This window comes from Clupea harengus, chromosome 20, assembly GCF_900700415.2.
Source record: "Clupea harengus chromosome 20, Ch_v2.0.2, whole genome shotgun sequence".
Taxonomy (NCBI): domain Eukaryota; kingdom Metazoa; phylum Chordata; class Actinopteri; order Clupeiformes; family Clupeidae; genus Clupea; species Clupea harengus.
The window spans coordinates 4,889,425-4,909,163 of record NC_045171.1 but is presented as its reverse complement, the minus strand read 5'-3'; the positions used below and the strand labels follow the sequence as shown (position 1 = coordinate 4,909,163).

The window sequence follows — 19,739 nt, the reverse complement described above, 5'->3', positions numbered from 1 at the left end:
CACACACACACACACTGTACTCAGCCACGCAGTCCTTGCCCACACTTGCTAGACACTCGGGCTGTGTTCGAAAACTCTTAAAATGCTGTCTTACGACCTTCCTTCTCTTAAAGTAGAGAAGGAAGGACTGTTCGAAAACCGTTATTCTGTCTCCCGGGTTTATACGATACTTTAAAATCATTCGCATGATGGTCATTTTTCAAGGTAGCATCGATGCAGCCTTGAAGCTGCCTATTACCCTAGACACTTGGTCAAAAAGAGTCTGATCCCAGCATGCACCTGTATCAGGGGCGATGTAGATTTGTGTGATACTGTTGTGCGAATGGCAACGCATGCACCTGCACGCACTGCCGTTTTCCCTATTGTGAGTGAGAGGAAATATGATTGATGTGGAAGGACATGCTGGATGAGCCCGTGTGGATGTCATCTGGCCTTTGATGTCTCTGTCTGGAAGTCTGACTGGTCTGTCTGTCTGTCTGTCTGTCTGTGGCATGGGTTGAAGTCTGACTGCTCTGTTGTTATTGCAGGTGTTTGGGAACTGGTCCTATGGGACCACTGTGTTTACCATCCTTGTGTTCACAGTCACGCTCAAGGTGAGTCTAATAGACCTTAGAATAGAGTTACGAGGAGCCATTTGCTGTGGTCACTCTTTTCATGGGATTTATGAGATTCTCACACAGAATCATTTGATCGACGGTGGGCTTCAGCTCAATATATTTTAGTTTTAGAGCAGTACTTATTGGGACATGCTATGTCCAACAACACCACAGAGACAAAAAGAACCATATAAATGTCCTTCATGTCTCCCCCCCTCAGCTGGCTCTGGACACACGGCACTGGACATGGATCAACCACTTCGTCATCTGGGGCTCGTTATGCTTCTACGTGTTCTTCAGCTTCTTCTGGGGCGGCATCATATGGTGAGCTGATGGAGCCGGTCCTGTACACCCACCTCAGTCCACTCTCAGTCCTGTACACCCCCCTCTGTCCACTCTCAGTCCTCTACACCCCCCTGTGTCCACTCTCAGTCCTGTACACCCACCTCAGTCCACTCTCAGTCCTCTACACCCCCCTGTGTCCACTCTCAGTCCTGTACATCCACCGCTGTCCACTCATAGCTATCAGTGTCAACTGTCACTCATTTACAGACCACGCAGGGCTTCTGTTCAGATTGACTTCAAACTGAAATAGCAGGAGGATTGTTGTTGTGGGTCTGACAGTGCAGACATCAAGTTAATGATGTGACATCAATGGATGTGTGTCCTACAATACTCTCTCTGTCTATCTCATGCTCTCCTCTCTCTCTCTCTCTCTCTCTCTCTCTCTCTCTCTCTCTCTCTCTCTCTCTCTCTCTCTCTCCTCCAGGCCCTTCCTGCGGCAGCAGCGGCTCTATTTTGTGTTTGCTAACATGCTGAGTTCGGTGTCAGCCTGGCTGACCATCATCCTCCTCATTCTGCTCAGCCTGCTGCCCGACATCCTGCTGATGGTCTTCCGCAAGCCTAAGACCCACGTGCGACAGGTAACACACACACACACCCACACACACACACACACCTGCATACACACACACACACACACAGGAGAATGCACATGCAGACATACTCAAATATATACTTTACTTAACCCAACAAAAGTGTTTACAGTATTCCCTTTTTTTCCAAAACGGTTTCATGCAGCACACAGCCATACAGATCCACACTCCTTCTCTGATCTGTGTTTTACACATACACACACACACCACCGTCCTTTGTCTATCCTCCTCTCCTCCTCTCCTCTCCTCTTCTCCTCTTGACTACTCCTCTCTTCTACTTAACCCCTAGCTCCCCTCCTCTCCCTCTTCTAAATGCCTAGTGTTTGCTGTGCTCCGCATCAAAGCGGCTCTGCTGCAGTGGACTTGCTCTCCACCGGCGGGCCGCTCCTCGTCTCCATTAACCACCCCAACAGTCTGAGGGGAAGGCGCTGATACTCTGAGATGTTCACTGTTCACAAGGACAGGAAGTCAATTCAGCTAATTACACACTTCATTCCTCCACGGCCGGGTTCTCCGCTCCTCCCTCTCTCTCCCTCCATCTCTCTCCCTCTCCCTCCATCTCTCTCTCTCTCTCTCTCTCTCTCTCCCTCTTTCTCTCCCTCTCCCTCTCCCACTCTCCCTCCATCTTTCTCTTTCTTTCTTTCTTTCTTTCTTTCTTTCTTTCTTTCTCTCTCTCTCTCTCTCCCTCCCTCTCCTTTCTCTCTCCCTTCTCTCTCTTCCCATCTCCCAGTCTCTCTCTGTTATTGATGTCCTGCTCTGATAAAACGTGTCGTGTAGCCCTATGCCTTTTGTTTGAAAGATTCCAACTTTCCACCCCCGTCTTGTAAGAAAAGGCCTCAGCAAACAAACTGTTGTAGCCGATGGCTTTAGCAGATTTGTGGTAGCGGGGTAGCTAGCGAGCTCCACCAGAGCCACGGGCCCCCGCAGACCGTAGCGCATTGCCCAGGCTCCTCCACCACGCTGGGTCCCCATTAGCCCGCCACCTGTCAGCGGAATGTGTGGTGTCTGCCGGATATTAATTACCCACGCTCTCAGGCTTAGATTGGAATCACCCTCTGTGACGGAGAAAGGTAAACACCGTGAGCTTGCATGGTGGTATTTTTAGTCTGCGATACATCACAGTGAGAGACGTCGTCCACGGCACACAGTACTCAGATACTCTGTGTCCTTATCTGTGCCCTGATCTGGATCATTGGCGAGGAGCTGGGTATTGTATTTTTAATGGGCAGGGGGGAGTTAAATGGTTTGGACTTTAGTTTGGCAGCGAGTTTGGCAGAGCTTGAAAGGGTGTGAAAGCCACAGAGGAGTCTGGGTCTATAGGGAGTGGAAACTTCAAAGAGCCTCGGAGCCTGAGGGACTCCAGCACAGCACCTCGAACTGGGTCAGCGCTCTCGCCCTCGTGTAGGTCAGTGATGTTCAGTTGTGTGGAGTGGCCATCAGGATGAGGATGAGGACGGGTCTCTCTCGGGCTACAGAGGACAAGGACACTCCTTCACAGCAAACTGTACAGCTTCTATACCTGCTTCTGTGGTCGTTTGTCTCCTCAGTATCTCTCTCTCCCCCCCCCCCCCCCCCTTAACAGACTTTGAGTTCTTCTAACCTTCACAGTTTCCCTTTAGACTACTTAGTCTGTTTTCCTCTCTTTCTGACCTTTTCTCTCCTGCCCTTTCTTACTGCTTCCTTTTTTATTTATTTTTTCTCTCCTCCTCCCCCTCCCTTTCTCTCTTTCTGCTCTAATGCCCGCAGATCAAGCGACGCCTTCCTACCTCTGGGACGTCCACCATCTTCATGCTGTCGCAGACCGCCAGCACTCACAGCTTCTCCTGGAGTGACTGAGGTCTCTCTGCCTGCTCCTTAACTTAACTCCTCCTCCTCCTCCTCCTCCTCCTCCTCTTTACCCATGCTGCCTCCGGCTCTACTGCCCTGTCTGTTCTCCGTGTCCTCCTCTCCTCCCCCTGTTACCCGTCCACTCCTCCAGTTCAGGCCTGGCATGCCCACCAACGCTCAGTCAGACGTTAGGCACTGGAAAGGCCTGATGTGTCTCAGACTGGCACTAGGGTAGCTTTATGAGTGCATTGGGATCGGCTGCCAGCCTGACATGGAGCCTGTTTATTGTTTGTGTGTGTGTCAGAGTATGTCTGTCTGTCTGTCTCTGTCTGTCTGTCTGTCTGTCAGAGTGTTTACCAGGGTGTGTCCAAAATTAGCTGGTTTTGTGATGTAACTTTTTGTTCAATGGAGCCAATGACTGTATTGTTTAGGTAGGTGTGTGTGATAGAGTGTGTGTGTGTGTGAAAGAGTGAGTGACTGACTGACTGACTGAGTGACACTGAGTAAGTGAGCGACTGACTGACACTGACTGAGTGAGTGAGCGACTGAGTGAGTGAGCGACTGAGTGAGTGAGGGCTGTCGCTTGACAGGAGGTGCTCCACTGTGCTGCCTGCTCCCCCAGTGTCTGCTGTCTGTCTGCATGCCGGTCCAGGTGAACGCAGCTCAGCACGCAAACACATGGGCCTCCCCTGCATGTTCCCGCTGCACGGTCTGACACCGTCTGGCTCACCCACGGCTCCACCTGTGGGCTCTTGGCATGGATGTCTGTGTAGTTGGTTGAAGTCCGAGGTGGACCAGACTTACCAAAGGGATTTGTCCGTCTCAGTGTTATATGTGTGTCTTGTTCCCAGTGATGGGGACGGGAGTTATTCACGACCGAAAGGTTTACTCCTGCATCTCTGTCCTCATTTGGTGCCATTGCAACTGAGTTGGGTTGGAGTTGTTTTTGTGAAAGTAGAGGACCTGAAAGTACCCCAGAAAAACAGTACAACAACCTGATGTTAGCAGGTGTCCTGTGTGTGTGTGTGTGTGTGTGTGTGTGTGTGTGTGTGTGTTGGGCGAGGGGGTGGGGGTGTATGTGTGTGGGGCGTGTGCGAGAGAGAGAGTGAAGCTCTGGTCCTAAGTGTCTTTCCCCTCGCCCTTTCAGAAGAAGCCGAGGCTGACGAGCGCAGGGGCCCCCAAGTCTCCCCGGGCCTCAGCCAGACCCCTGCTCATGAGAACCTTTTCAGACGAGTCCAATACTGTCTGTTGACCAGGTACCAGCCCAACCCCTCCCACCCACACGGGCCTCCCTCTCTCTGAGACCCCCACCCACCCACAGCAGCCAATCCGTTTCTCTAGAGCCCAGTGAAATAAACATCTCCACCCAATGAAATGAACCTCCAATGAAATAAACATCTTCGCCCTGCCCGAGTCAGAGTACTGCTCCTCCATTTGAACTCTAAATCCAGAGCAAGCTCCTCTCCCAGTTCTGCTGTTCTCTCCACGTTGCTGGATAAGGTCCCTATGGTTGGCTGAAGTATACAATACTGTCTGATTAATACATTGAAGCCTCCTTTACTGATTGCATAGTTTTGGACAAGAGGGAGGTTGGATAGTGAGAGACTTTCTCTAAATGCAATAGATGACCGCATAGCTCGATGAATGGTCTCTTCAGCTCACCAAAGGGACCGGCCAACTCTAACCTTGGTCCCTGCATGTTCTTCACTTTAATTTCTCCCTAATCTGATTTTAATGAAACTCAATTGTCCTCAAGCCAAGCTGGTCTGTAGGGAATCTTCTGTCTCAGGTCCTACGTGTGTGTGTGGGGGGTGTTTTTGTGTGTGTGTGTGTGTGTGTGTGTGTGTGTGTTAGTTTGTTGGTGTGTGTCCATGTGTGTATTTGTGTGTGTGTGTCTTGTGAAGAATCATGGGTGTTGGTGTCCGTGTTGAATAACACATCAGCGGGCTCTTCTAACCCCCCCCTCACCCCAGCTTGTGGTAGCCGTGTCTGTGTCATTCCCTTTGTGGTTGTGGCGGTACCCTTGGGCCTCCTCGTTTGTGTTTTTCCTGGTCCATCTTGCATGCTCCGCCACAGTGATGGTGGCACAACCCCCTCTCTGGTAACTCCACCAGGGGGGCCATGTTTCCCATCATGCACCTGTGGGTGCAGAGTGACTTCCTCCTCAGTCTCTCTGCCTCCTGCAGTCACCATGTGGTCTCTCTCAGTTGCATGCCCGTGTTGTGTTGTGCTGCTTGTGTCTGCTGGCTGCTGCTGCTGCTGCATCGCCCCTTCGGGGGACTCCGTCTGCGGTGGTGGGGGGTCGCAGGTTCTCTAGGTAGGGGGGGGGGGGGGGGGGAAGGGTGGTTGTGCGTGTATGAGGGTTGGAGTGGGGGGGGGGCAGCGATCATTCATCATGACGGCAGCTCTTAACCGCAAGCTTCTCTCTCCTTCTCTAGCTGACTGAGGACACGCTCATCCACAGGCCAGGTAACGCAGAGAGCGGACTCCCCTCCCCCTCCTCATGTGCTTCGGGGGGGCAGTGTCCCGTGTGCTTGTCCTCTCAAGCAGCTGAATCTTGCTGGGGCGAAGCCAGAGGACTGTTTGAGGTCTCTTCCTGCTCCAACATATCTGACTGAAATTGAGATGATTGATTTATCATTGGTCTCAGTCGGATCAGGCCGAGGGAGTTGACCAATCAAGGGGCAGGCAGAGGCTTGAAAAGTCCTTGGTCCCCCCCAGGAGCAAGATTCAGAGTCAACTTTTCTAAAGGCTTGTTGTGGCTGGAGAACTGACCCTGGATCTGGCAGCCGGTCTTCCTCTAAACTCTGCATGACCCTAAGCTGAAAGATTCGAAGCTTTTCTGGGGTCAGTTCTCCAGCTCAGCTCCAGGCCTGTGCCTAATGTCTCTGTCTGTGGGGGGGGGGGGCGTTGGGTAGGCAGAGATCATGTCTGAAATGGAAAGGCCAGTGATCCTATGGCTTACAGTGATTTAAACTAATCACCACCAACCTAATCCTCAAGCCCCGTTGGGTCTCTTTCAGTCGTGCTGGTGATTGTTATGCATGTTGGACCAATCAATACGCTCAATATGTTTGTGTTACACTTGTTGAAGGATGTTTTGCTCTTCAAGGTTCTTTTAAAGATTAAATATTAACAGTCCAATGAATCATTTCATTGTGTGTGATTAGTTCCCAGGGTTCTTCGTATTGATTCATTTTCACCACGGCTATTATGGGGTATAGCTAGATATTTATATTTATATTTAAGTATAAATAGTAGAGAAGAAAATTTGTGGTGCAATATGGGAATGCAGGCAAACCTAATGTTTGCAGGTATCCTTTAACCCCATTGCTTATTCTATGCCTGATTCAGATTGTGGGACATTATTTGTCTGATTGCCAGGATTGCCTCACCTTGTGTTTTGTGTCTGTGTGTGTCTTCCACAGAAAGTTGCAGCAGTCACACCGTTATCCTATAAGCATCTGAAGGAGCGGGACTGAAAGGGGGTTTTTCCACAGGACCCCTGCCCACTCTCCTGCCTGATCCAAAAAAGGCAAAAGAAAAACCAGGAAATGAAACAGAGGATAAAGAAATACAAACGAAAAAATTAAAAAAAATGGACAAAGCAAAACAGCAGGCTTACAGCCTCCACTGTGCTATCTTTCCCTCTCCCTGTGTTTGTCTCGTTCCTCAGCATGTCTCGCTCCAGAGCATACTGTGTGCAGGGTCTCTCCGCACGTGGCTTTGGATGTGTGTCAGTGTTTTTATACATATTTTTACTGAACATTTCACACCAAGGGGGGAAGCATGACTTTGTTTTAGTTTTTGTTTTTGTTTGTGTCTTATTCCCTTCGCTTCTCTTCCCCGCCATACCGACCCTGCTGTTTCGCTTTCCTGCCCCTTCTCTGAATGCCACACGCTGGAGGTGAGCGAGCTTCCAAGCTGGTCTCTGCAGCACTGCTGCCCCAGCGTGACCCCCACCCTGAGCCGTCCCCTCCCGTGATCCGCACCCCTGTCCCGCATGAAGGCGAGGGCACACCCTGCCCCCCCACCCCCCAACTCCTGCCCCCATTAGAGGAATACCACATTCCATCCTGTCCACCTGAGTGCTAGCTCAGTCTGGCGCTGATTCAAGGCTTTTGTTTTTAGCTCTATTAGCTTCGAGAAACCAGTTCTGTGTCAATTCCACCAGTTCCCAGGTCCAAGAGCACCAACCTCTCTCATAGCTTCGGCTTTGCGTGAATCCCAGCATTCTGGGTGTTTTTGTGTGTTTTGAGTTTCCCTGGCCAGAGAGGGCCACACGTAGAGCTCTGTGTGAAGATGCTGCACCGAGGGCCTCGACCCTGTGGGTTCAAAAGCTGCCTTTCAACAACATGCTGTGTCTTAAAGTGCACCGACCACTCACTCGGGAACAAGAAGAGTGTAGAGGCACAAGCTTAGGGTGCCACGTCCCCATACTCCCATTTCCCCAATCAGAATCGAGTGGGGGTGTGTGTGTGTGTGTGTGTGTGTTTGTGAAAGTGAAATAAGTGCACATGGCATTTTGAGACTTTTTTTTTTTTTTTTTTCCTGTTCCTCCGGAATTGTTTTAGTCTAGGCTTGATTTGTTTCTATTTTATTGGGTGTTAATATTTAGACTACCACAAAATGGTTTAAGAATGAAATTGTATGACAGATGTTCTATTCAAAGACAAAGTGATTATTTATATAAGTATATTGTCGCTTAAAGCCAAAAAATATGTCGTCAGGGTAGAGGGCGGGGGTTCAGGTATAATGAAAATTAGTGCAAGAGGCAAGTTCCTATTAGAGAGAGAGAGAGTGTGTGTGTGTGTGTGTGTGTGTGAGAATGTGTGAGACATAGGCCGTGTACGCCCTCTAGTGTCTGAAAGAGGATTTGAAGGCAGGAGTCCGCGCTGAAAGAAACTGTGTTTCACATTGAGCCATGACATCAGGGTCGACCCTATGATGCTGTCAGTCCACCAGCCCTAGAATTGAGTGATCCCAGCACCGCAATTGCACTTGCCCACTCACGCTTCACACCCCCCTCACTCATTTGTGTATCATATCAAAGGAACATGTTTATGGCGCACATTAAAGATATATATATATATACACACATACGATCAAAGACCCACGTATACACTATGTGATGTAATGGCTTTTAAGTGCAGGTAACGGCCTGGCATAAGGGGGTGTTGAGGCTGGAGAACGTATCGCTCTCCTGAGCTCTGGCATACATCCAGAGGCAGTGCCACTGTGAGGCGAGCCGCGCCACGCTGCGTCTGCCCGCCCCTGACCTCATCACCCCTACCACTGATTGGTCGATTGGGCTGGGATTGCAGCTCCGCCTTTTGATTTTTTTTTTGTTTTGTTTTGTTTGTTCGTTTGTTTCACACTAATTCTCTCCATAGTTAAGAGCTTCATACATTCCATTTTAACATTACCCATTTCAATCACTTTTTCTAAAAACAAATATTTACGGAATGACTTGTTATTTGACTTGTGTGATTTTTTCTCTCTCTATCAACATTGTATTTATTGTTAACATGTAAATTGACTCACAAATTTTTTTCTATTTTTATGACATGAATCCTTAGATCCATTAAATCCTTTTTTTTTTTTTTGTCAAATGTGCCAGTTAGGTTTGCTTGTGTCATATCCATGGTGACTACACCTTGACTGGTGGTGGTTTTATTTTAATGCCTGAACTGAGCTCCCTATTGCAGCCCCCCCCCCCCCCCCCCCCCCCCCCCACATCATTCTCCCCCACCAGCAGTGGGCTAAGACCTGTGCCGCTCAGGATCCCATTTCAGAGGTATCTGAGAGAAGCTGATCTGAGATCAGTGTGGCACCTTCGACTCATGAAGAGATGGGTACGGGTATAGACTAGAGGGCTGATCTCAGTGAATGCACACGGCCCACTGCCGTCACGCCAACGCGTCCAAGAGAGGGGGAGGATTTACCTGAGTTTTGCCAGTCATACAGACACTTGTAGACCCTTTAATGAATGCCATGTCAAGCTCAGCCATCTGCCTTTTTTTGTGCCCCTAAAAGTAGCTCAAACTGAGCGTCATGACGACCACCCCACCCCCCACACACACACACACACACCCACCCCAGTTCTGGCATGCTTAAGTGAATGAACATATGACTGAAATGTATGTTTTTCGAGCATATCAAAAAGCAACACAGCTGTTTGTGAATGTTACTGTGTTCTAGTCCAGTTTCAGAGCAGCAGGCTGCGTGTGGCGGCGTTGCCGTCGACGACAGCAGTGATGGTCGGCACATGGTCAGTGACCTGTGACTGTGTCCTGATGCCATGCATCTGAAACCTCTCTGGCTTTGGACCCTGTCACACTCTGGCCCTTCATGACCTAGAGGCCACATCAGGGTCACCTGTCCCCCCCCCCCCCTCTCCCCATACAAAATACTCTGCTGGCAGATTTTATAGACGGGGACAATTGTAGCCCTGGGTTTTGTGGTGGTTATATCACAATGTCGTCCAGGGATACTTTTGGTCTGTGTCTTGGGATCCAGCCTCAGATTTATAGGTGATTCATCTATCAGAGGAAAAAAATATTTTAAAAAAGAGCTATAGATTGCTAAAGAGCTATATTGTAATTTTTCTGCATTGAATTTCTTCTACTAGACTGGAAAGCGTTTTACAGTGAGACTACGGATCCATAAAAGGCATTGCAGAGGGCAGTGTGTCTGAGGCAAAGTCAAACTCCTCTGCACACAAGAGTGCCGTTTGTGTCCAGCTTAGTGATTCCTGAAATGGTCCAAACCAGAAGGGCAGATGAAGGTGTATTTGTTTAATTTATGAAATTTATGCACTAAAATTGAAGATGTGTTTATCCTTAATAAGCGTTTATGCTAAATCTAATGTGGTTTTCCGAATGAGTGGTGATCCATGCAGGCAAGGCTTTGTCAGTACTCTGTATGGGGTCCTGTTTTAATTGACACCCCCAAAACTGGTGATGTAAATTGGTCTTGTACTGCCACCTTTGTCAGAGTATGGTGGAGTTGTCCTGGGATCGGGGTGGTGGGGGGGGGGGGACCTGCCTGCATTGTTAAAAGTCTACAAGTAAAGCAAACCTTTAAATGACATCAGAGATGCTATTTTCAGAGCTTAAAAAAAAAAAAGAGAAAAATTCTTGGATTCTCATAATTGCCTGTCTACAAAGAAATGAAGATGATTTGATTGATTGTATTTTTAATGCAACCTTTTCCAGCCACTTTTGTAATAAAAAAAAAGAAAATGTCAAAAAAAAGGAAGAAAAAAATCAACAGGAACTAAAAGGCTACCTGGTAGTGGAAGTGCTGAGGCGTGACTGGGGTGTGGGGCTGTGCTGATTTAACAGCGGGCACAAACGAGGACAGCCCTGCACCCTGGTCAAGGACCCCCCCCCCCCTCCCCTTTACATCTGGAGCGTTCAGTCGCCAGCCTTCTGATCTGAATGTACCTCTTTAAAAGACCAGTTTGTTCCAAATCAGAAATTCTTTCTGTAATAAAAACTGTTTTGCAAACAGAGAAGCCTTTGTGTCTGTATTTGGCTTTGTCTGAAGTGTACTGTGTGTTTATGTGGATGGAGTCTCTGTGTGTGTGTGTCTGTGTGTGTGTGTGTGTGTGTGTGTGAGTGCTAAGCAGATGCTGGGCTGTGATGAAGTAGCTGAGAGGCTTAGTGGGATGAGCTGCAATGATGAAACTGCAAACAGAAACCCTCCCTCCCTCCATCCCACTCAGGCAGCGGCAGCACCAGCTCTCAATGTGCCTGTGTGTGTATGCAGTTCTCCACACAGCACATACATTGTGTGTGTGTGTGTGTGTGTGTTTAGCATGTACATGTTAGTCTGTATTCTGCGTGAGGGGCATTTTAAGATGCCTCTCGGTTAAACACGCAGAGCAGCGGTGTAATTATGTCGGCTCACGTTTCAGATTAGCTGCGTGCGCTGGTCAAGAATGTGACATTGTGCTGCCCTGTGTTGCGTAACGCACAATGCCTCTTGTTCATATAACTGTCTCTCTGTGCCACACAGCAGCTCATGTTATATGCATGTTTACATGCGCCGTCTTAACACGCACGCTGGACACAGCCAGGGAGAGGAGAATAGTTTCAGTGGTTTGACAGTAGTTGTATTGTGTGTGTGTGTGTGTGTGGCAGAGGTTCAGAGGTGTTGGGCTCTGGCTCCTCTGCCTTGCCTCCTCACTGGCCACTGAGAGGAGAGGGAGGAGCCTGTGAGAGAGGTGGGGAAAAAAAGAGAGAAGGGAAAAGTTGAGAGCGAGGGAGAGGTGGGAGGGAGAGAGAGAGAGAGGTGGGAGGGAGGCTGGCAGTGTGACAGCTGCCTGAGCCTCACACGACGCAGCCCTGACACAGCAGCAGCCAGCCAGAGAGCAGGACAGGAGAGAGGGAGGAGAGAGAGAGAGAGAGTGAGTGAGAGGGGAGAGGAGAGAGAGAGAGAGAGAGTGAGTGAGTGAGTGAGAGGGAGAGATGTCAGAGGGCCGGAGCAGGAGGGGGCTGTGTTTGTTTTGAAGTGCAGCACTGCTGCGCTTGAGGGATACATTCCCGCTTGCTTGAGACAGGACACCCCTCTTCTCGCATCCCTCCCTACCTCCCTCTCGCTCGCTCTCTGTGAGTGTGTGTGTGAGGTGAGGTGAGTAGGACTGCGTGCTTTTTGAGGCACTGCAGCAGACCAGCTTTGCCATTGATTGCAGCTCGGAAAAGAGGCCGCTTCCTCTGGACAGGAGGGGGGTTCAGTGGCGCTTTGGGCGGACAGGATGCACTCGTCCATCTCAAGGTGACACTGCGGCAGGGGAGCAGCTGGAGAGAGAGAGAGAGAGAGAGAGAGAGAGAGAGAGAGCAAGCCTGCGACGGATACTGGAGTCTATCGATAGGAAAAGTGAAGAGAAGTTTCACCACTCCTCCTCTCCCTTCCCTGGTCCCTCCATCCTGCAGCAGATTGAGCGTGAAGCCGTGGTACCCCTGGAGGATGTGAGGGCCTAGCGGGCCCCGTCAAACAGGCTCTCTTGCCAGGGAAAGGGGGCTGGAGCCGAGGCCTGGCTGCTGGAGCCCTCCCCTCACAGACATGGAGAGCTACTACAGCCTTCTGCAGGCTGGCTCTGAGCTGGAAAATACACTGCAACGTAAGTAAACGTGTTTGTGAGTGTGTGTGTGTGTGTGTGTGTCTGCCAGTGCTCGCCTGAGCGTCTACTGGGCCCCACACACAGACAGGATAGCAGAGAGCTCCTGTGCGCTGGTAGTTCTGATGTAGTCTTGAGCTGGATATCTGAAAAAAGCTCAGCTCGTGTAGCAGCAGGATTACATGCACTATTTTTAAAACCTGAGGGCCGACGTAGCGTACATGGGGATACTTATTAATCTTCACTGTGTTGTACATGTGCTACAGTAAACAGCACAGTTGCCAGTTGAGAATACAAGACATCCCAGTACCTATGGGGATACAAATCAATGCATTTCAAGAAAATTGTTGGACAATAACAGCAGTCAGATTTGGCTAAGACAGTCAGTTGTTGTTGGTAAATGACTGCATCTATCCAAATATAAATGGATTTGGGCCTATGGAAGCCAGTAAGCTGTGATTTAAACCAGTTGACTGATTGTAAAACAAAAAGAAGTATATTAATAAATGGGCTGGTAAATTGAGGGCAAAGCAACTGATGAAAAATGTATGATTGAAGTGGCACTGGTCTCCTGCTCAACCAGATGTCACTGGGGCAATAGACTCCCCAGGGGGGGGCAGGTGCTCATGCATCTGCCCCTTTTTGCTCCCTTCTCCAGTTGCCCCTCAGAAGTTTCTAATAAGAAGTGATCCATTTTTTGTTCTACCATAGTGTCAAAACATTAAAGGCCCATTAAAACTGGTGAAGCTTCACAAAAGTTCCAGCAATGTTGCCACACTTCACTGCTACTTTGATCAGAGTTGAAATGTTAGAGATGTTAAACTACCTGCTTTAGGGACAGTAAAGTAATGCTGGTTTTTAATGATACTGCAATACTCACTTTCAGGTCTCAGGTATACTGAATTAAGAAAAGAGCATGGTTCATCTGTTTTGACATTTTGATGATGGACCTTCTGTGAAAGCTAGGAATGTATGGTGCTTTGCTGCTTAAAGCAGCATTAAGGAGTTCTGTTCCAAAACTAGCAAGCTAACTACCTAAAAGGCATGCAAGAACCTTGCAAACACCACCAACAACCCAGTTGACACTGATAGAAGCTTTCCAATACACTACCTGGTGTCTTTTGGCAGTATAGCTGACAATGTCATGCTGTGAAAGCTTTCCATCCATTTTTGCAGGGTGTTCCAGCCCGGAACATAGAACCACATAGGGCATATCCTGGATAGATAGTGGGGAAGACACAGGTGTTTATCTGTCCTTCACATGACCATATGCTATCAAAATGAATTTGAGGATGGCACCAAAACTAGTTGCCTATAAAACCATACTTCAAAAAGTGTCTAATTGTTGCATAGTGTTTCTTTAAAGGTAACATTGGCAGGGAAATAAGCTATTTTTATACCTGCTCTGGGTTTGTTTAGGTAGGTCTGGTGATGAGAAACATGATCTTTCCCCTAGGCTGGCCCATGTTCAGTCTGCAGAGAGAGAGAGAGAGGGAGGGAAGGAGGGAGGGAGGGAGAGAGAGATGGGACAAGATTACAACATGTTCTATTCCATATACAGACCTCATGCCTGGTATAGCACCCTCACTCTGCGCCCCACCTCTACCCACCCGTGCCTGGTATAGCACCCTCACTCTACGCCCCACCTCTACCCACCCGTGCCTGGTATAGCACCCTCACTCTGCGCCCCACCTCTACCCACCCGTGCCTGGTATAGCACCCTCACTCTGCGCCCCACCTCTACCCACCCGTGCCTGGTATAGCACCCTCACTCTGCGCCCCACCTCTACCCACCCGTGCCTGGTATAGCACCCTCACTCTGGGCCCTGCTCCAGAGGCCAAAGATAACCATCAGTGGCTGAGACTGACTCATGCAGAAGACATTACATCCAAATATACAGCAGCATATCTTAGAACTAAATAAATCAAACTCATGTTCTGCTAATCTCTGACGATGTTTGTTTACCTGTCAGACATCACTTTGGAAATCAGACATGGCTGCTATGTTTTTTATCATGGCCAGATCTCTTAGCTCAGTGCTAATGCTAACGTTTGCATTTAGCCTTCAGGAAAGATGTGCTTCTACAGGTTCCTGGCGCTTGAGCATCTGATTTATGTCCCACTGCCCTGACCGTGGACAGGAAGAACTACTTCCCTTCACTTTCTGCAGGGAACCAAACGTCTAAGAAGAGCTTTAGAGAAGCTAAGCTCTTTCAGAAATGAGCCACAGCTGAGGTTTAGAGTGCTGCTGGTTGTTAATCCCTGTGTGGACTTTGACTTCCTCAATCCCCCAGTTAGTGTGAAAGCCCTTTGGTCCAGAGTGAATTGTTTGTTTGTTTACCCTTACTACAGGACCGTACTAGCACACCTTGAGTTCTCATTCATAACATTGTAGGGGGGTTATAAGCACTAACAGTGAGAATATGTCTGTGTGTCAGTTGGTGGCCTGGGCAACTAAGAGAGTTCTGTTTGGTACTGTATTGTGCTTTTCATATTTTAAATGAAAAATATTTGATGGATCAATTTGGACTCAGATGAATGGTTACATTTTCATGATACCAACAGGCATTAACTGAAAATGAATATATTAATGCACTACCAGTAGCTGTAGTATGCCATCAGGTTTGTGATCTTTAGTGATGAACTGCAAAGGGAGATCACATTAAGCAATTACACAAACAGCAGTCCCCACAGGCACAGATGGCTCTCGGTGGAATGTCACACAACCTCAGTCTACAGCAGCCCTCCACACTAATCCCCTTAGCACTGAAAGCCCTGTTTGGTAAAAATATCTACTGACCTCGAATCCGGCCCAAGCCTATGTAGTGCAAGTGAACATACAGTCAGTCTGAGTGGGCGTGAGAGAGAGAGACAGAGACATCACTGTGTAGCTCGAGTCCCAATGTAATGAACAGCACAATGATGAATCTATTGTTAATACATCCCTTACTGCACTTAATATGGAAGAAAGTAGCACCAGTCTATCGGGAGAACTAGGACTGGCTGAACACACACTACTGCGGTGTTTGCAGTTGTCAGGTAACTCCACTATCTGTGTTGACTGAGCACACGCTACGGAAATAATACACTAATAATCTGGGACTGAACAAACATAGGGCTGTTGTGTGTGAGTGTGTGTGTGTCTGTGTGTGCTTGCTTTGGTGCATTGTTATGACAACAAGTCATGGCCAACAGGCCACAGAGGCAGGAAGTGTCCACCTTGGCCGCTTGCTTGTGTGGCTTAGGAGCAGCTGGGTGTGTTTAATGACAGCACAGTCTTCGGCCATAATCCTGCCTGCTGGTGGATGTGATCTTAACAGCCAGCCACAACCGAGTGTGGCCGCACGCGTCCCACGCGATCTACCTTTCTGAGTTAGCATGACATGAAAGCGCAGCAGAACAGGTGATGGACTGAGCAGTCTGCAGTGCACCGAGAGGTTGGGCAGATTGTTTGGAGCTCAGCACTCTCCCCGCGGGCGGCGGTGCTGTTTAATGCATGAGGCTGCGTAGCGTGGTTGTATTGCGTGGCTGAGGGGGAGGGGGGAGGGGGGGGGGGGTGTAGGAGCACACCCATATTAGGGAGAATGTGTGCTGCAGCAGCAGCGGTGCTTTTAGGCAGCAGCACTTTTCCACAGATACAAATCTCCTCTCTCAAAATGGCCGCCGTGTGATTGCAGACAGTCAGGGCTAATCCTGAAAGCTGATAGACATCAGGCTTTCCTCTATTACTGTGATGGCTTTTATGTAATACAGACCAGGGGTAGTAGTGGGTAGTTGAACATTTGCAGCTTTTTGAACACTTGAACACTGCAGGGCAACCATAGTTTAGTTGTTTTACTGGATACTGCTGACTTGTGTGCTCTGCAGTGAGTATTTTTCAGTGTGTGTGAAATATTGCAGATGTTGACAAAGCCAGAGGTTCTAACACATGTAGTACCAGCATGAATAAGAGCATTGTGGGTAATGTAGTCTATGGTGGGACATTCACTTACACCAGCATGAATAACCTCACACGGCGTAATACTCGGTTCTCCTGAGTGCTCTGCCATGCATCTGGCTTCAGTGCCACTATTCAGGCCAGCCACCGCACTCCTCACATAATCACACCAGGGCCTCCAGGCTGCTCTTACACAACCGCTACACGTGTCTCTGCCTCGCCGACTCCATACCTGCACCTTGAAACCGTAACCTCTGCGACTCGAGCGCCCCTACGTGAGGTCGGCGTCACAGGAGCCGAGCTCATGAAACATGCAGCCCCAGCGACTCGACTCGGGCGCCAACTCCATTCACGCAGCGAGGGCAGAGGCCTGTCACCACAGCTCACTCCAGCCTCTCTCTACCTGTTGGAGCCCTCATGCAATTTTAATCTTCCATTGCCCTATTAATCATTCACAAGATACCATGTTTTTTTTTTTTTTTTGGTGAGTTGACTGTTTTGGCTGAATGTTGCTGATGTTAATGTACATGGACACAGGGATGAGAGATGATTGCCTGAGGCAGATATCGACGGTGCTGTGTTAGACATGAACACACACTTATGGTGGAGGGGATTGGATATGTGTGTGTTCAATTTTGCCCAGGAGCTTGCTCTCTGCTGCTGTCTAATTGTGTAGACAAGATACGTATGTGGTCCTTGAAAACATGACTGAACTTCAACTTCAGCTGACACGTCCCTCTGTAAAAAAACGATTTTGCTTCAAGTGTGATCAAAAAGCACTGCGATGTATGTAAAGAGCTGTCATAAGCATCACGGCGGTTCTCTTCATCATATCCCCATAAACCCTCACAGCATTATTCAGGAGCAATTAGTAGTGGAGGTGGGCGGAGGGAGAGGCAGCAGATGGAGGACATTCACTGGACCCACCTCAGCTGGACGTCCATCATGGCTCCTCAGCCTACAGCTTCTATACTCTCCTCAGCATGCTGCCTATGCGTTGGCCACGCAGGGGGACTGCCAGAGAGCCAGAGAGCCAGCAGGACGCCGAGAGCTACTGGTTCTCCACAGCTGGAGGTCAGCAGCAGCACCATGCTCCCCTGTTGACATGGAAAGGTCTTTCAGAGCCTAATGAGGCCTACTACTGAGCCCACCATACTGAGAAACCCACAGCAGATACCTGTAATAGCCACTTAGTATATGCATCTACTATATAGATGTGTGCTGGGAGAAGCTGGACGTGATTCTACACCCATGTCCTTTGTGAGCCTATTAATCACGGGTACAATGGTATAAAAATGTTTTAACTGGATCCCTGGGAAATATGCATGCACTTTCTCAAGTTGATTCAGTTAGGAGAGAAGCTTATCAATTCCCTTGCAGTAACAATGTATTAGGTTTGCTGCTGCCTTGATGTTTGCACCTCACTGTCAGTTGGAATGAGGTATGTGGTCTATTAGAAACAGAAGTTGCTATAGAAAGAGAAGTGGTGTACTTTCCAAAGAAATGTGCCAATGACATTCACTATTACAAGTTGAAAGGCGCTGAAAAAACAAACCTTGGAATGCAGAAGGTGTTTTATATCCCACCGTCTCTGAGGCCCTGAGAGCGTTTGGGACGGGGCCATTGTTGTCGATGTAATGTGACTATGGGATATGTGGGATGTTTGAAGGGCTCCTTCTTTCACAGAGCGTGTGTAGATGAAACCGAGCTCTCCTCTGCCCTTTATCTGACTTTAATGGGCTCCCAGGTCTCTGGCCGCCAGCCAGTACAGACTCGGTGAAGACATGCAGCTCACACCGTAACAATACACCAGATCATCTCCCTCTAGACTTCCTGTCTAAGACCAGCCATTTTGCAGGCTCAAGGCTCATTAGATACATGTTTCAGCTGTAACTGTCTTTTCAGTCTAGAACACCCACATGGAATTTAGATTTTGCTTTTTTCTGTCACAAACACAGTGTGGCACTACTGCTTATGACAATGTCAGAACAACACTTGAACAAATGTTTAGTTTTTTTGCAGTATTTTTGTTATATGGAGAATCTAATGAAAGTTACAGAGGTTTGACTGCATTCTTTGCCTGTCTTTCCAGAGGTTACTGTCCCCATGAGCATGAAAGAGGTGGGTGGCTTTATTGAGAAGCAAGTCGCTTATTTATCAGGTAAGAATGCCATTAAAGATCATTCATTGCTGTGTTTACACTGCTGCATGCAGGACTTAATCTTTCCATATAGTGATCGTAAAATGGCCCCCGCTATATCGTGATAGGCAGCTGTTCTCCATCCATGTGAGAGTTCCTGGAGCTCAGTGAGGTTTTTACAGCCAGACATGCTGGAGCTCAGCCAGGGAGCCATTTATGTCCCTGGCATTTGACCTCAGCAAAGCTCCTGTCTGCCCATTCATCCCAGTGCTACATTTCTTCCTTTGCACAGTCCCAGAGCTCGGCTCTCAGCCATTAACACATACTAAACTGAGATATGTGTCATTCATTATGATAGGCTAAGCTAAGCTAAAAATCTCATTAACTCTCACCGAGACAAGCCAAGTTCTCATTAGTGCCTGATGCCCCCCTGTGGTCTCCCAGGCCTCTCACTCTGACAAAACCAAAGCCCCTTCTGCCGATTTAACATTTATAAAAGTACAGTTCACATTTTGTGGAAATATTTTTTCAAACCGTTCCAAAAGCTGTTAGTGGTCAGACCCTCTATTGAACCATGTTTAAAACAGCAGCCCTGGGATAAAGTTGCAGGTGTGGGGTCAAATAACATGCTTTAACATGGCATGGTAGGATCGTGTGGTTACAGGGTTTTGTTGTGCTGTTGTGTGTATGTACTCTCATGATGTTGACCCTTGACCCTTGCACCAGGGGGTCGTGGCGAAGACTCCAGTGTTGTCATCACACTCCCAGAATGCTCTGATTTCAGTGATATCCCTGAGGAGGCTCTGGCTAAAGTCCTCACGTACCTTACCTTCATTCCAAGGTGTGTGTTTGTACTGTATATATGTGTGTGTACTTCTTTCTTTAGGTAAAACGTCCTTGTGCCCTTATAGCACAGCTGTGTAATCATATTCATAAATATATTCAGTAGAGACAAAACATACTTTGATTTCACCCATCAGCCTACTCCATACAACATCCACTTGGATGTGTGTTTGGTGTAGGAGTATGTGAGCTTTTATTATTTTAACTCATAAACCTTTAATTTCATAATAGAGCACGGCAACCTGGAGTTAAATTTATCATCGTATTAGATCGAAGATTGGATACATGGGGCTCCATCAAAACAGCACTTGCACGGATTGCGGTGAGAGAAATGATA

General features: G+C 48.3%; 2 protein-coding genes across 9 annotated transcripts in view; both read left to right on the top strand.

Moving 5' to 3' along the window:
* Positions 1-11,778, top strand: part of atp11c (ATPase phospholipid transporting 11C) — a 62,909-nt gene extending 51,131 nt beyond the window's left edge. The window contains exons 26-32 of one of the 6 annotated variants that reach the window (XR_006153018.1): positions 528-593; positions 817-920; positions 1,366-1,519; positions 4,506-4,614; positions 5,797-5,827; positions 6,787-8,158; positions 11,756-11,778. Coding sequence is in view for 5 of the 6 variants with exons in the window: in XM_031558087.2 (XP_031413947.1) it covers positions 528-593; positions 817-920; positions 1,366-1,519; positions 4,506-4,610 (429 nt within the window). In the remaining variant the exon portion in view is untranslated. Of the gene's footprint in view, positions 1-527; positions 594-816; positions 921-1,365; positions 1,520-3,277; positions 3,369-4,505; positions 4,615-5,796; positions 5,828-6,786; positions 8,461-11,755 lie in introns of those variants that run through there. The other 5 variants (XM_031558088.2, XM_031558087.2, XM_031558090.2 and 2 more) reach the window with 5 other exon arrangements.
* Positions 11,779-11,812: 34 nt separating this feature from the next.
* The window catches only part of mcf2a (MCF.2 cell line derived transforming sequence a), a 29,179-nt gene continuing 21,252 nt past the window's right edge, over positions 11,813-19,739 (top strand). For 2 of the 3 annotated variants that reach the window (XM_031587129.2, XM_031587130.2), the window contains exons 1-4: positions 11,813-12,485; positions 18,512-18,580; positions 19,286-19,400; positions 19,634-19,724. In XM_031587129.2, coding sequence (XP_031442989.1) covers positions 12,428-12,485; positions 18,512-18,580; positions 19,286-19,400; positions 19,634-19,724 — 333 coding nt within the window. In that variant the 5' untranslated portion in view covers positions 11,813-12,427. Of the gene's footprint in view, positions 12,486-18,511; positions 18,581-19,285; positions 19,401-19,633 lie in introns of those variants that run through there. The other variant, XM_031587131.1, reaches the window with a different exon arrangement.